This window comes from Carassius carassius, chromosome 2 (genome assembly GCF_963082965.1).
Source record: "Carassius carassius chromosome 2, fCarCar2.1, whole genome shotgun sequence".
Classification (NCBI taxonomy): Eukaryota; Metazoa; Chordata; class Actinopteri; order Cypriniformes; family Cyprinidae; genus Carassius; species Carassius carassius.
Window position 1 is genome coordinate 7430077 of NC_081756.1, and position 12593 is coordinate 7442669.

At 35.7% G+C, this 12593-nt stretch overlaps 1 protein-coding gene across 4 annotated transcripts in view; it reads left to right on the top strand.

Moving 5' to 3' along the window:
* LOC132101351 (aryl hydrocarbon receptor nuclear translocator 2) overlaps positions 1 to 12593 on the top strand; it is a 73749-nt gene that overhangs the window by 13915 nt on the left and 47241 nt on the right. For all 4 annotated transcript variants that reach the window (XM_059506247.1, XM_059506256.1, XM_059506262.1 and 1 more), the window contains 3 exons: positions 18 to 231; positions 1087 to 1300; positions 11760 to 11862. In XM_059506247.1, the coding sequence (XP_059362230.1) occupies positions 18 to 231; positions 1087 to 1300; positions 11760 to 11862 (531 nt within the window). The remainder of the gene's footprint in view (positions 1 to 17; positions 232 to 1086; positions 1301 to 11759; positions 11863 to 12593) is intronic.

Below are 12593 nucleotides of genomic sequence, written 5' to 3' on the forward strand. Positions count from 1 at the left end.
CTCCTCTCTCCATCCAGAGAGAACCACAGTGAGATTGAGCGCCGCCGGCGTAATAAGATGACCCAGTACATCACAGAGCTGTCGGACATGGTGCCCACCTGCAGCGCGCTAGCCAGGAAACCAGACAAACTCACCATCCTGCGCATGGCCGTCTCACACATGAAGTCCATGAGAGGAACGGGGAACACGTCCACTGACGGCGCTTACAAACCCTCCTTCCTGACCGAACAGGTGAGAAAACACTCGCCTGAAACATCCGACAAAACAACAGAGGACAATAATGGCCTTAAATTATACATTGGCATTTATTCACCATATAAAGTCTACTGTATCATACTTGAAACACACCTTTCAGAGGCCTCTAAATGTTCAAAAACCCGTTGTTCACAATCTATTACATCCCTTCTGTTTTCCGATTGATAGTAAAAGTTGCAAGTGAAAGGTCACATGGTATACATGTTCTCTTCCTTGCTGTGAAATCTTTACTGGTTTTTATTAAGTAAAAGTAAACATAAGAATAGCTTTAATGATGTTAGTAATATTTCAGGATGAAAACTCACTAGACATAGGTTGTTATTATCATCATTTTGTTTTAGAAAAAACCATGGTGAAATTTAAGTATCAAATATTATCATCAAGCTTTTGAAGAAGATTTATTTGTTCGTCTCTCAATCATCACCGTATTGCATTGCATTATGTGATTTGAAGCTACAGGGCTTTGATTATCAAATTAAGCATTTAAATATTACCTTGCTAAGGCAAATTATATTTATATGCATTTTATTTAAGATGTCTGTTATACTTGTTCTAAATATCTCATTGATTTACATTACAAGCTATCAGATCTTTTCTTTCCGGCCATATAAAAATCAACAGCTGCACCAAATTGCATATTTTTGCTCATTTATGAATAAAATGTAGATGTTTTTTTCCTCCTTAAATATGAGCTCCATATTCTCTCTGTCATACTATATGAGCCATAAAGTCCTGATGCATCAAATATGATACTCAACAAAAACTCATGCAAACTTTTTATATATATAAAACTTCTAAAAGTCTTTTAAACCTCATTTGAAACTGTCACAGGAACTGAAACACTTGATTCTGGAGGCGGCTGACGGTTTCCTGTTTGTGGTGGCGGCCGAGACGGGTCGCGTCATCTATGTGTCAGATTCTGTCACTCCGGTTCTGAACCATCCGCAGTCCGAGTGGTTTGGCAGCACGCTCTATGAGCAGGTCCATCCGGACGACGTGGACAAACTGAGGGAACAGCTGAGCACATCTGAGAACTCAATGACAGGTGAGAGACAGACTCACTGGGGAACAGCCAGTGTTTGGGCTTCTCTCGCTTCACAATCACAAGTCTGCGGCACGAGTTCTTACTGCTGGCCGACGGATGTGATAAATGTCAGGCTTCGCTTTAGTCATGGAGTCAGACTCAGAAGTTTGGAAGAGCTGATCCAACACATTCCCATCTCAGTCTGGGTGACTTCCTGGCAATTCATATTTTTCTGGTGCTTACAGTTACAACATGTGTTTTGTCATTTTGGGACTTGAAAAGGACAATATATAATGAAAAATATGTTATATGATGATATATTGAATTTAAAGAGGAATAACAATACAATTTTTATATACTATACTACTTTATAATAATATACTGTAGATTGTTTATAATACAAAAAAAATCATGTTTTCACCATGCTCTCCAATACAGTAAAAATGGGGATATTAGCTGTTTTCTGTTTGAATATATTGTAAAATGTAATTTATTCCTGCGATCAAAGCTGTATTTTCAGCATCATTACTCCAGTCTTCAGAGTCACATGATCCTTCAGAAATCATTCTGATCTGCTGATCAAGAATTATTATTATTATTATTTTTTTTTTTTATCAATGTTCAAATTAGTTGTGCTGCTTCGTATTTTATTCAGGATTCTTTGATGTAAAAAAAGTTCAAAATTATTTATTTTAAATGTAAATCTGTTGTAACATAAGAGACTTCACTGGCACTTTTGATCAATTTAATGCATTTTTGCTGAATAATCGTAATAATTTCTTAAAATGTCAAGAATTCACAGTGATGCCCATGAGACAAGGTAGAAAAAACACACAAGGGTAAATTATGACTATGAATTATTTCTAGTGCAAGAAGCATTTTAAATGCACTTGAAGGAACATCATAGAGTGCTACATAACAATATTTCTCTGCAGGGAACATGCATTCGGTGCAGATGCCTCGTTAGTATTTAATCAGCTGGGAGGTTTTCAAACAGACTGCTGCTTATGACAATTTGCATTCAAAGTTTGAACAAAGTAGAAAATCAAGCTAATGTACTTTCTATGAGAACTGCTTTTTATTTTTTTTTTTTGAAAATTGTACAAAAACGAGTGCTTGCATGATCAGAATGTCAAAGGATTCCATGAACGTTAATATGTGATAGACATTCAAGTCTTTTTTGAAGGAGAATGATATAGAGATGTTGCACTGTAGTGGTCAAGTAAAGATGATTTCTTTAAATCAAATAGTTTATGTAGATTTTGATTTGCTTGAATGGTTTGTTTCAGTGTCATCACAGAAGTCAGACTTTGACTTGGCCCTCTCAGACATGGAAACTCACTCTGGTAATGTTAAATATCATAGTCATGTTGCATCACCCTTGTCTTTTTTGGGAATTTGATCACAGACAGATGTTTTGACATTCTGCTGCCAAATTTACTGGCAGAATTCAGTGATTGTGTGGAAATGGTTGCTATGTGAGGCACATATTCCCTCTCTGTTTAACCCACGTTCCAGTGAGGTTTTGGTGTTGGCATGCACTTATTTGTTGACATAATGCTTTGTTTGTCCTCCAGAAACTTTAATTTTATTTGTACATTGTTCATGCAAGATTCCGATGATGATTAACAAAATTTGACAGAGGGCAGCTTTTTGGAGAACAGTTATAGCACCAATAATAAGAGTAAAAATGAAAAATAGTTGACTGTTATTAAAATGGACTGATTTTATTAGAGTGACCAGTTTATTTTCAGTATAGCACTGTGGATGATTGCTGCGTTTAGATTTTTGGGGCTGATGCATAAGTTTTAGATTTGTTTTTCTACTCCCTCTTTAGTCACTTGGATCCTCTGCAGTGAATGGGTGCCGTCAGATTGAGAGTCCACAGATTAACCTCTTGAAGTGAAAAGCTACATGTTTGCAAAAAAAAAAAAAAATTCCACAAATAATCCACACCACTCCAGTCCAGCAATTAATGTCTTGTGAAGCGAAAAGCTGTATGTTTTTAAGAAACAAAACTGTCATTAAGGCATTTTAACTTAATACCGTCACTTCTGGACAAAATATGAGTCCATAATCCATGTAACCATTTCCTCCGGTGAAAAAAAATCCATCTCCTGACGGCACCCATTCACTCTAGAGGATCCATTTCTGAGCAAGTGATGCAATGACACATTTCTTCAAATCTGTTCTGATAAAGAAACAAACTCCTTTACATCTGGGATGGCCTGAGAATGGATGCATTTTCAGCAAATATTCCTTTTTAGGCGAACTATTCTTTTAATTGCAATTGAAGACTGCTAAGTCAATCAGACACAAAAAGTATTTCTGATTTGGCGGACCACTCATGTGACTCTTTTTGCTGTTTAATGATTCTAGTGCTGTCAAAGATACTGGTTTGATTTCTCCAGACACCTGTTTCAATGATATCTGTCAGATCAGCATTTTATGCAGGGTATTATCCCGTAATTGCTTGCAGCACCTTTAATGCAAGTTATTTTTTAATTGTCTTTGCATATTATAGGGAGTTCAACTGCTTCACCACTGTGCAATATAAATGCATGCTTACTGAATCATGCATGTGTCCTCAAATGCTCTAAATAACTTAAACTTGCTCACAGTAAGTGTTTCACTTTGTGTGGTTCTCCACTAGAAGGCGCTAGACACATACACCAAGCACAACTTCTTTTCATCCTTTGTGCATCCTTTGAGTAAACCACAAGATGAATTACTCTCCTCAGATAAAGACAAAACAATACTGTGGGCAGTCTTTCCATCTCATCGTCAATGAAATGCAACTGAATATTATTTAAGGAGTTATGTAATTTTGAATGCATTCCTTCATATATGCATGCAAGGTTATTGTAGTTTTGCCTTTTTCAGTTTTTATTTTAATACTATTTTCAAGTTCGTTCAATGGCTTTAATTTCAATTCAGTTTTTATATCAAGGAAAAAAAATTTTTTTTTATTCGATCAATTCAAATCAAACCAAACTAAAGTGACCTCTCTCTCTTTTTTTATTTTTTTTGTAACTGACTTGCATTGCATTCAAGTTGTGAATAATAAGTTCACACATTCCCTGATTGAATATTGAATGCTAAATTTATTTATATTATTATTTTAGTTTTAGTTTTAGTCTTGTAGTTTGGAGATATACAATGTAGATACTGGATTGCTGCATTTAATGCACTGGTAGCCGTGCGTTATCACTTACATATAATTTATATATTAAAGTTTAAAAATGTTTCTGGATTTTAAAAATACTTTTGAAAAGCATGATAAATGTGTTGAATATTTGTAGAGATCAAATAATGAGTCAAAATAATTGTTCATTTTTAAATTGTGTGTTGGACATGAAGTCAAGTTAATTAAATTATTGAATTGAATTATGGGACACAGTTTTCTCCTAGAGTGTGTTTTGTTGTGTAGTCCATGCATGCAGACATTTGCAAACTGCAGAAACTGTTTGTTTCAAACCTAGTTTTACATTAAAATAGTTTTTGTTTTTATTATATGATAATTTCCCTGAAACACTGACCCTGAAGCATGCAATGACTGGATAATTGAATTATAGCGATAGCAGGAACGATCCAGTGTGGTCTCTCTCAGCCCTTTTGTCATTCTTGTCTGATCTCCTTTTATTAAAAAGATTCAGTGAGCCATATGAGAATACCTACCCACATAATAAAACATCTTTACAGTCTGACAAGGCGCGAGCAGGGCATTGTCACAGTTCATTATGTCAACCGCTCATGATATGATGATTATTTTGAGAGGACCAGTCCTTGATGTGGCTCCGACCACATTTAAATGAGACGTGGGGTCAAAGTGCCTGCTGTTTTCTGCCACAGTAATATGAGCACTGTCAGGACTCATGGAGTTCGCTTTATATGCAAAGAGGCAGATGTATTCATCTTGGTATGATTCATTTGTGTAATTGTATTCAGTGCATCTAGCTTCCAGTGGTTTGGCTGTGACATGAAACACACCAATCTGTCTGACTGTAATATGAAAAGGATCATGGTCCTGGTGCATATTTAGTGAGGTCCAGAAATGGAAGACCAAATCTGGGGTTTCATTGATTTTCTTTCATTTAAACTTGTTTCAATGTTAATGTTTATGAAAGAAGTCTATAATGCTCACAAAGACTGAATATTTGGTTTCAGTTTAAAGTAATTGTTCATTCATTGTATGAAGAAAAAAAAAATCTAATAAATAAATTCTGATGAAATATATTAAGAAAGGCAAAATATTAAATGCCTTGGATGTGCATATACTTACCAATCCACTATTTTGTAGAGCAAGATTTATTACTATTAATTACAGGAAGGAAATTGACTTTAGAAAGATGGCAGTCTCATTATTTTATTTTTACACAGAGATTAGTGGGTCTATAAGTAAAATCTTTTCACTTAAAATGACTTTAGCAATGTTTGTTTAGCAAAGTTTGCATTACTGTAATAAATATTAAAAATATCTTAATATGCTGTTTTTTTGTTAACAAACTTTTAATTTAGCATCTTAATTTTTAAGGCTCTGTATGGTTCATTTGTAATAGTCGAAAACCAGATGTGGGTCACTTTGCATACAGCTAATACTTTTTTTTTTTTCAGAATGCTTCGATTAATAGAGAGTTCAAAATAACATTTATTTGAAATGGAAAACTTTATTAACATTACAAATGTCTTGACTGTCACTCTTAATCAATTTAATGGGTCCTTGCTGAATAAAAGTATCATTGCAAAAAAAAAAAAAAAAAAGTATCCAACATTACATCATATTAAAAAATCTCCAGAAAAGGGCTGTAATGAATTTTCTTTTTAATCAAAAAAAAAAAAAAACTCACAAGTTTAGAAAGAATTCTGTCCTTGCAGAAGGTCCAGATAAAATATTGCGGTTAAAATATGCCGCTCATGATGAGGTTTTGATAACCTCATATGTTTTAGTGATAAAGTGATCAAATTAAGCGGCCAGGGGAGATATTTTCAATGTCTCCTCAAACTGTCCTCCGCTAATGTGCTCTCTGTGCTGGAATGTTAAGGGTTGGCTCTGCATACATAATTGATTAAGAGTGATTTGGGCTGCTTGTGTGTTTCTCTCGAGCGGGAAATGATGGCTGGAGACATCAGTGAGATCTTTCACACCATCCATCAGACCACACAACATCACACACCTGTGTATAACTACATGATCCGTTCATATACATAATCTCATACATGGAAACACTTTTCTTGAAGCCTGCATTTGTAATGCATCATAATAGTATTCTTTATGCACTGTGATTTTTATATACAACACATTGTATTGCATTACATTCTTTTGGAATCGCATAAAACCCCATTAATGGTTATGCTTTTAAAGAGTGGTATGAATTATTTAAATGTGTAATATAATATAAATAGTATGAGACATCAGAAAATGTGTTGATCTTAATGCATTATACTCTTTAAAGCTGTAACTATGAATAGGAAAGTATTCTTATGCATCATAGCTCTGGTTACCATGTTTCACTGGCGCATAAAACTAATCTCAATGTGTGTTATAAAGTATAATGAATGGCACACAGAGGGCATTTCTGCCATTTAGAGCCATTTTTACATAACATTAGTTATGCACATAATGCCACGAGTCACAAATTCTGTTGAACTATCAGAATTTTTGCAATGCAGTTCATCTTTATGGTGACAAAATGAAATATTTTCTCATCACTTATTAAAGCATGCATTGTGACATGCAAAGAATGCACAAATTAGGTTTAGTTGCCGTAGCTCACAACTTGTTTACAAGTTTTGTGAGCTACGAGCTGTAGCATGAAATGCAAATGAATGAATGATCTTAGGACAATGAGCTTAGATATATGAGAATGCTGGTGATTTGAATAATATATGTCTTATTATGTTTTGCCTTAAGGTTAAAGATTCAAGTGACGTCCCAACCTGAAATTCTCTGTAGAGATTAAACATGAGGTGCCTTAATGGGACTTAAACTCTGTAGTTGATATCTAAACTGGTCCATTTTTTCCAGAGTTTAATTTTATAAGCATACTTCATTGATAAAGATAACATTCTCATTACAAGCTTTATTTATTTTTTTTCATATTCATTATATTCTGTGATTTCTCTGGCAACACTGTCTGTTTGTCCTTCCATCTGACGGTCTTGTCGACGGCGACTGCCGCCTAAATATTGAACTTGGCTGGGGTTGGTGGCCTGGGATGTTTGCCATTTTTGTTGCTCGGTTCATTTTTAGAATAATAATGATTCATTTGCCCACAACAGATATGAAACAATGGAGTCTGTGTGGCAGAACGTGGCATATATGTGTGGCGCAGCAGCTTCTCTGATGCTAATGAAATGGGCCTTTGTCCAGATTCCACACTGTGCCTTTTTCTTCTCAGAGGATTTGGGGATTTTGCTTGGATGTCACTGTGGTTCTGGGACCGATCTTGGAGTTCTGGCTAACATTTCCTCATTCCTCCAAGAGTTGTCCTTAGATCCTCTTCAGGTGGTCACGGAGTTGAATTCGGAGGAGCCGTGCTTGACAGGAGGTGAAGTTCCCATGTATTGGGCTTCTTGCAAGATCAACCAAAGTTCCCTGTTGCGGAAGCATCCAGGGAAAGTGGTCCAAAGCAAACCCCACCTGCTGAGCTCTGCTTTGGGAAACAGGAGGCTGACAAACGGTCATCCAAACCCATGCAGGTCTTCAAAACAGCAAACCATCATGTGTACATGACTAGCACTTACTCGTACCAGTGCATAGAAGAATACTGACTGAGGTTTGATTTAAAGAGAGTTCCTGTTAAACTGCACAATTACTTTTATTGTGTCTTTCTCCAACTTCAAACAATGAGGTCAATCGAATTCGAAGATGAATTCTGTTGCCCATTGCAAGTGGATGTTTGTTTTGGTTTATTGTGGTCCTTGTCTTAAGTGTTTGGTTACACTTATCCATCTGTTGACATCCCACCTCTAAAAATCTATGATGTTGTCTTATGTGGCACAAACTGTTTCTTTAAATACCTTAATAATCTTGAAGTATGCAGTGCCAAATCTCAAACCATCATGAATATATGAATAGCACATGAAAATTGGTTGAGGCACAATTAAAGAGCGGTATAAAACTGGACAATGGCTTTTATTGTGTCCTACTCCAAGTTCAAACCATGAGGTCAATTGGATTCAAAAGTTGAATTCTGTTTCCAATTGCAAATGGTTGTTTGTTTTGGTTTATTGTTGTCTTCGTCTTGGAAGTGTCTGGTTCCACTTAGTCTCAGACTTAGACATCATGCCCACAGAGTGCTGTCTGAATGTTTAATGCATAAGGCACAAAAATAAAAAACACTTTGGGAGCTTAGAAGCGGACATCTGATTGGTTGAATTCTACAGGATTTCTTGTAGACTTGTGTGTTGCCATCTTTAACTGTCCACCAGGAAACAAAGCCATTGTGATGCCAAAACCCTTGTGAAAAAAGAAAGGCAGTTTATTGGGATCAACTAAATACTGGATTTTCGAAAGTATGTAAAGTTCACGACTTAAACTCTGCACTGTTGCAGGAAACGGTATGATTTTCTTGAATTAATGATTATTGGTTGCATGCCGGTCTGTTATTGAAGGGAAATTGACTTTGTTTTCACGCCCCAACAAAACAATCTGCGATTGGTTGGTTGTCTGTCAGACGGCCACTTGGGCTGTCCTTGGCCAGTGAAAGCTGTGATAGAGTTCAGGACTTCTGCTGTCATTCCGAAGGTTTGGCTACACAAAACTAGGTTTCATGTATCTCTCAATATGTCCCACCTCTCTTGTCTTTTTATATATATATATATATGGTGTAAAATAAAGCAATAAGCCCCAAGAAACTGTGGTTTACAAGGAATTTAAGATAGCTAAGGGGCGTTGTTAGGCATTAACTTAGCTGTTATAAATTCACTGTAAACCACGGCTTCACGGGGCTTATTGCTTTTATAGAATGGTTATTCCATCTATGTAGTAAGGTTTCACAGAATAACACAGATGAAATAAAGGGTAATGATATAAATAAAAAGTGTCGGTTATCTTCCAACAAACAATGTAGTTCCTCAGAAACAGTTATGGTTCCAATAAAGTGGTTGCCGAGCAACACACAGAAGCAAACAAAGGTGTATGTTTGTAGTGTAGTTTAATTGTAATGGCTTCGAACGCAGCTCAACCAATCAGAATCAAGGACCGGAACTATCTGTTTTATGAGGTTTCTTTACATTCCACTGTTATCTTGAAGTATTCAGCGGCAAAACTCAAACCATCATGCATATATGACAAGCACTACTAGAAGATTAATCGATGTGTGATTATAGAGAGTTACCATACAATTGGTCAGTGGTTTTTTTTTTTGTGTCCTCCCCCAAACCACAAGGTCAATCGGATTTGAAAGATTAAATATGTTGCCTGTTGCAAATGGTTGTTTGTTTTTGGTTTATTGTTGCCTTCGTTTTGGTAGCATCTTTTTCCACCTACCTATCTGAAGACGTCCCACCTCTAGATCGCTATATCTTATATACATGGCTCAAGATGTTTTTGTTTTTTTATATCCCTCCGTTATCTAAACGTATTCAGTGCCAGAGCTCAGTGTTGGCACTTTATCACAAAAGTCATGTCATCCTACATCACCTCACAGACCTCTGCCATTTTGACTGCTGGAAGATATCAAAGTCCAAAAAAAGTTCGTTTTCGTTTTGAAGGGGATTGCAGTTGACGTCTGGAAAAATTCCTGTCTAATTTGACATCACTAAACTGTTATTATATTGGCCTCGAAAAACCTTTTGCGGCTGAAATCATTTTCCATTTCCAGCGAGGTTTTGCCTTGTTGAAAGGCCGATATTACAGCACGACAGATTCGTTTTGGTAGGGCAGTGGGTCACAGTCTGGATGATTCACGATTATAATTCGGCTTCGTTTATCATCTCCATATAGTTTTTCACCCATTTGTTTGTTGAACAACAACTACCAAGGGCCTCTTTCTTGATGTACTTGAGTGCGCATGCTGTTATCCGTCTTCGAGAAGGAGTATTAATAGCTTTTAAATGCTTCCAACGTTCTTGGCGTCTGTCCTTCAGAGTGGAAAGATTTCTCAACAATTAGATCTGCTCCTGGGGGCTTTAGCAGCTGTCACCGGATCAGTTCAGAGACCGCTGCTTCTCCGCTGAAAGGCATGTCAGCTAATTTGTTTATGGAAATAACTTCAGGCTTCAATAATCCTGAGCTTTTGGATCATTTTTTAGGTATCAGCCTTCCAAGCAGTATAACTCACTCTTTGACTATTGTTGTGGGTGTTTTAAGTCAGTAACATTTTTTTGGCTGCTTCTGATCGTGTTCCTCCCTTATTCTAGCTGAGACAGATGGGAAAAAACTATGTTAAAATGGTTGATTTGGTTATTTTAGCCAGTTGTCTGTGCTTTGTAATCAAGCAGATGCTGTAGCTGTGATCGAGATGGTTATAATATTTACTATGCATCTGAAGGTGTTTGTGGGCACGTTGGTGCTTGTTATGGGATTTATTAGGATTGAACGGCACTTCTACTGGTACTGCGGCATCTCAGAATTGTATTTTGTAACTTAAGGCCATCATGGTCATGATTCAAATTAGGGATGTGTACGAGTATAATCAACTAAACCAGTAAAAACACAATTCGGATAACACACATTTGTTCCATGTGTCTGGCAAAGAAAAAAATAAATTAGCCATGCTTAATCACTCCCATAAATCTAGTAATTTCAAATGAAGTTGTGATGTTAAAGTGATATGAAGTAATAGCAGGTGCACCCAATGGTTGTGGCATTATTTTGATTCTTATTGGTATAGTCGATACTTGCATCCCAGCAGATGATGATTCACCTTACTGGTTGAAAGTAAATGCGTGTGAAACAAAAAATGTTTTTATCATCACCCTGGTGTCCTCAATTAATATCAGTACACCGGAAGTGTATTTCTTATTATCAGGAATTGTAGTGTTTTTTTTTTTTTCATTACAAATATTTTACACATTTATGTTTTCATTTATATAAAAATGTGTATTTTTTATCTTTTTTTTCTTTTTTTTTTAGATAGATAATTTATATATATATTATTTTATTTTTTATAATAATTATCATTTATTGATTAAATATAATGATTGCTAAAAACTCAGGAATAAATTACATTTTAAAACATTAAAATAGAAAACAATTATTTTAAATATAAAATAAATATTATACAGTATTATACTCGCTGGAAATGTATTTTGATCAAATAAATGCAGCCTTGGAGAGCAGAAGAGACTTCTTTCAAAACATAAAAAAAATCTTACTTATTACAAACATTTGTGTTATCTCTATCATTTGCAATTAAAACATTTTAAATATCATAGAAGGAGTTTTGTTATAGGTACTCTACCACAAATTAATTTAAAATTCCAATTCCTAATTTAACCTCTTTCCTCTTTCTTGTCTGTGTGTGTTTATGTCCAGGACGTATTCTGGACCTGAAGACGGGGACGGTGAAGAAGGAAGGACAGCAGTCCTCTATGAGAATGTGTATGGGCTCCAGACGTTCCTTCATCTGCAGAATGAGGTACAGTTTATGCTCTCCATGAGCTCACAGATCTCATGATCCTAATCATGATGGTGGTTCAAGTGACCCTTTTTATGCCATTTTAAGGTTCCTGATATTATTTTGGTGTCTCCTACAGTAGGTTTACATGTATGCAAGGTCAAAAAAGCTTTAGTTTTCTCAAAATATGCATTTAATATCATCTAATTTTTCAGTGATTCTCAAACAAAGCAGTTCAAAGTTTCAGTTTCTCAAAATCACTTCTTTCCATGAGCCTACTCTGCTCTAAATGGTCGTATGGCCCAGTCTGTTGTGATTGGTCTACCGCGTACAGCGTGTGTCAGAAATGATACGCCCATTGAACGCTCAATAGAAAATATAAACATCTATTATTTATCATACACACAGGCTGTGATTCAGTGGAGGAGCTGGTTAAAGTAAACTCTGCACTGAGCTCATCTTTCAAGAGCAAGCGTTTTGTAAACCTTGTGTTCAATTCCCCGAGATTAGAGAAGCTCTTCAGTAAAATAACAAGAAGACAAATAAGTTTGGGGTTGTACAATAAAAGAAATGAACCATGAACCGTCATCATGTCCATTTTATAGATATTAGGATGCCATTCTCAACAAATTGATTTTACTGTTTGTTTGAAAAGGTTATTATTGTGGAAAATGTATGTCACTGCTTCTAAATAAATTCACATTTATATATCACACCTCTTTCCCTGCCAGCATTTTTTTTAAAGTTGCCAT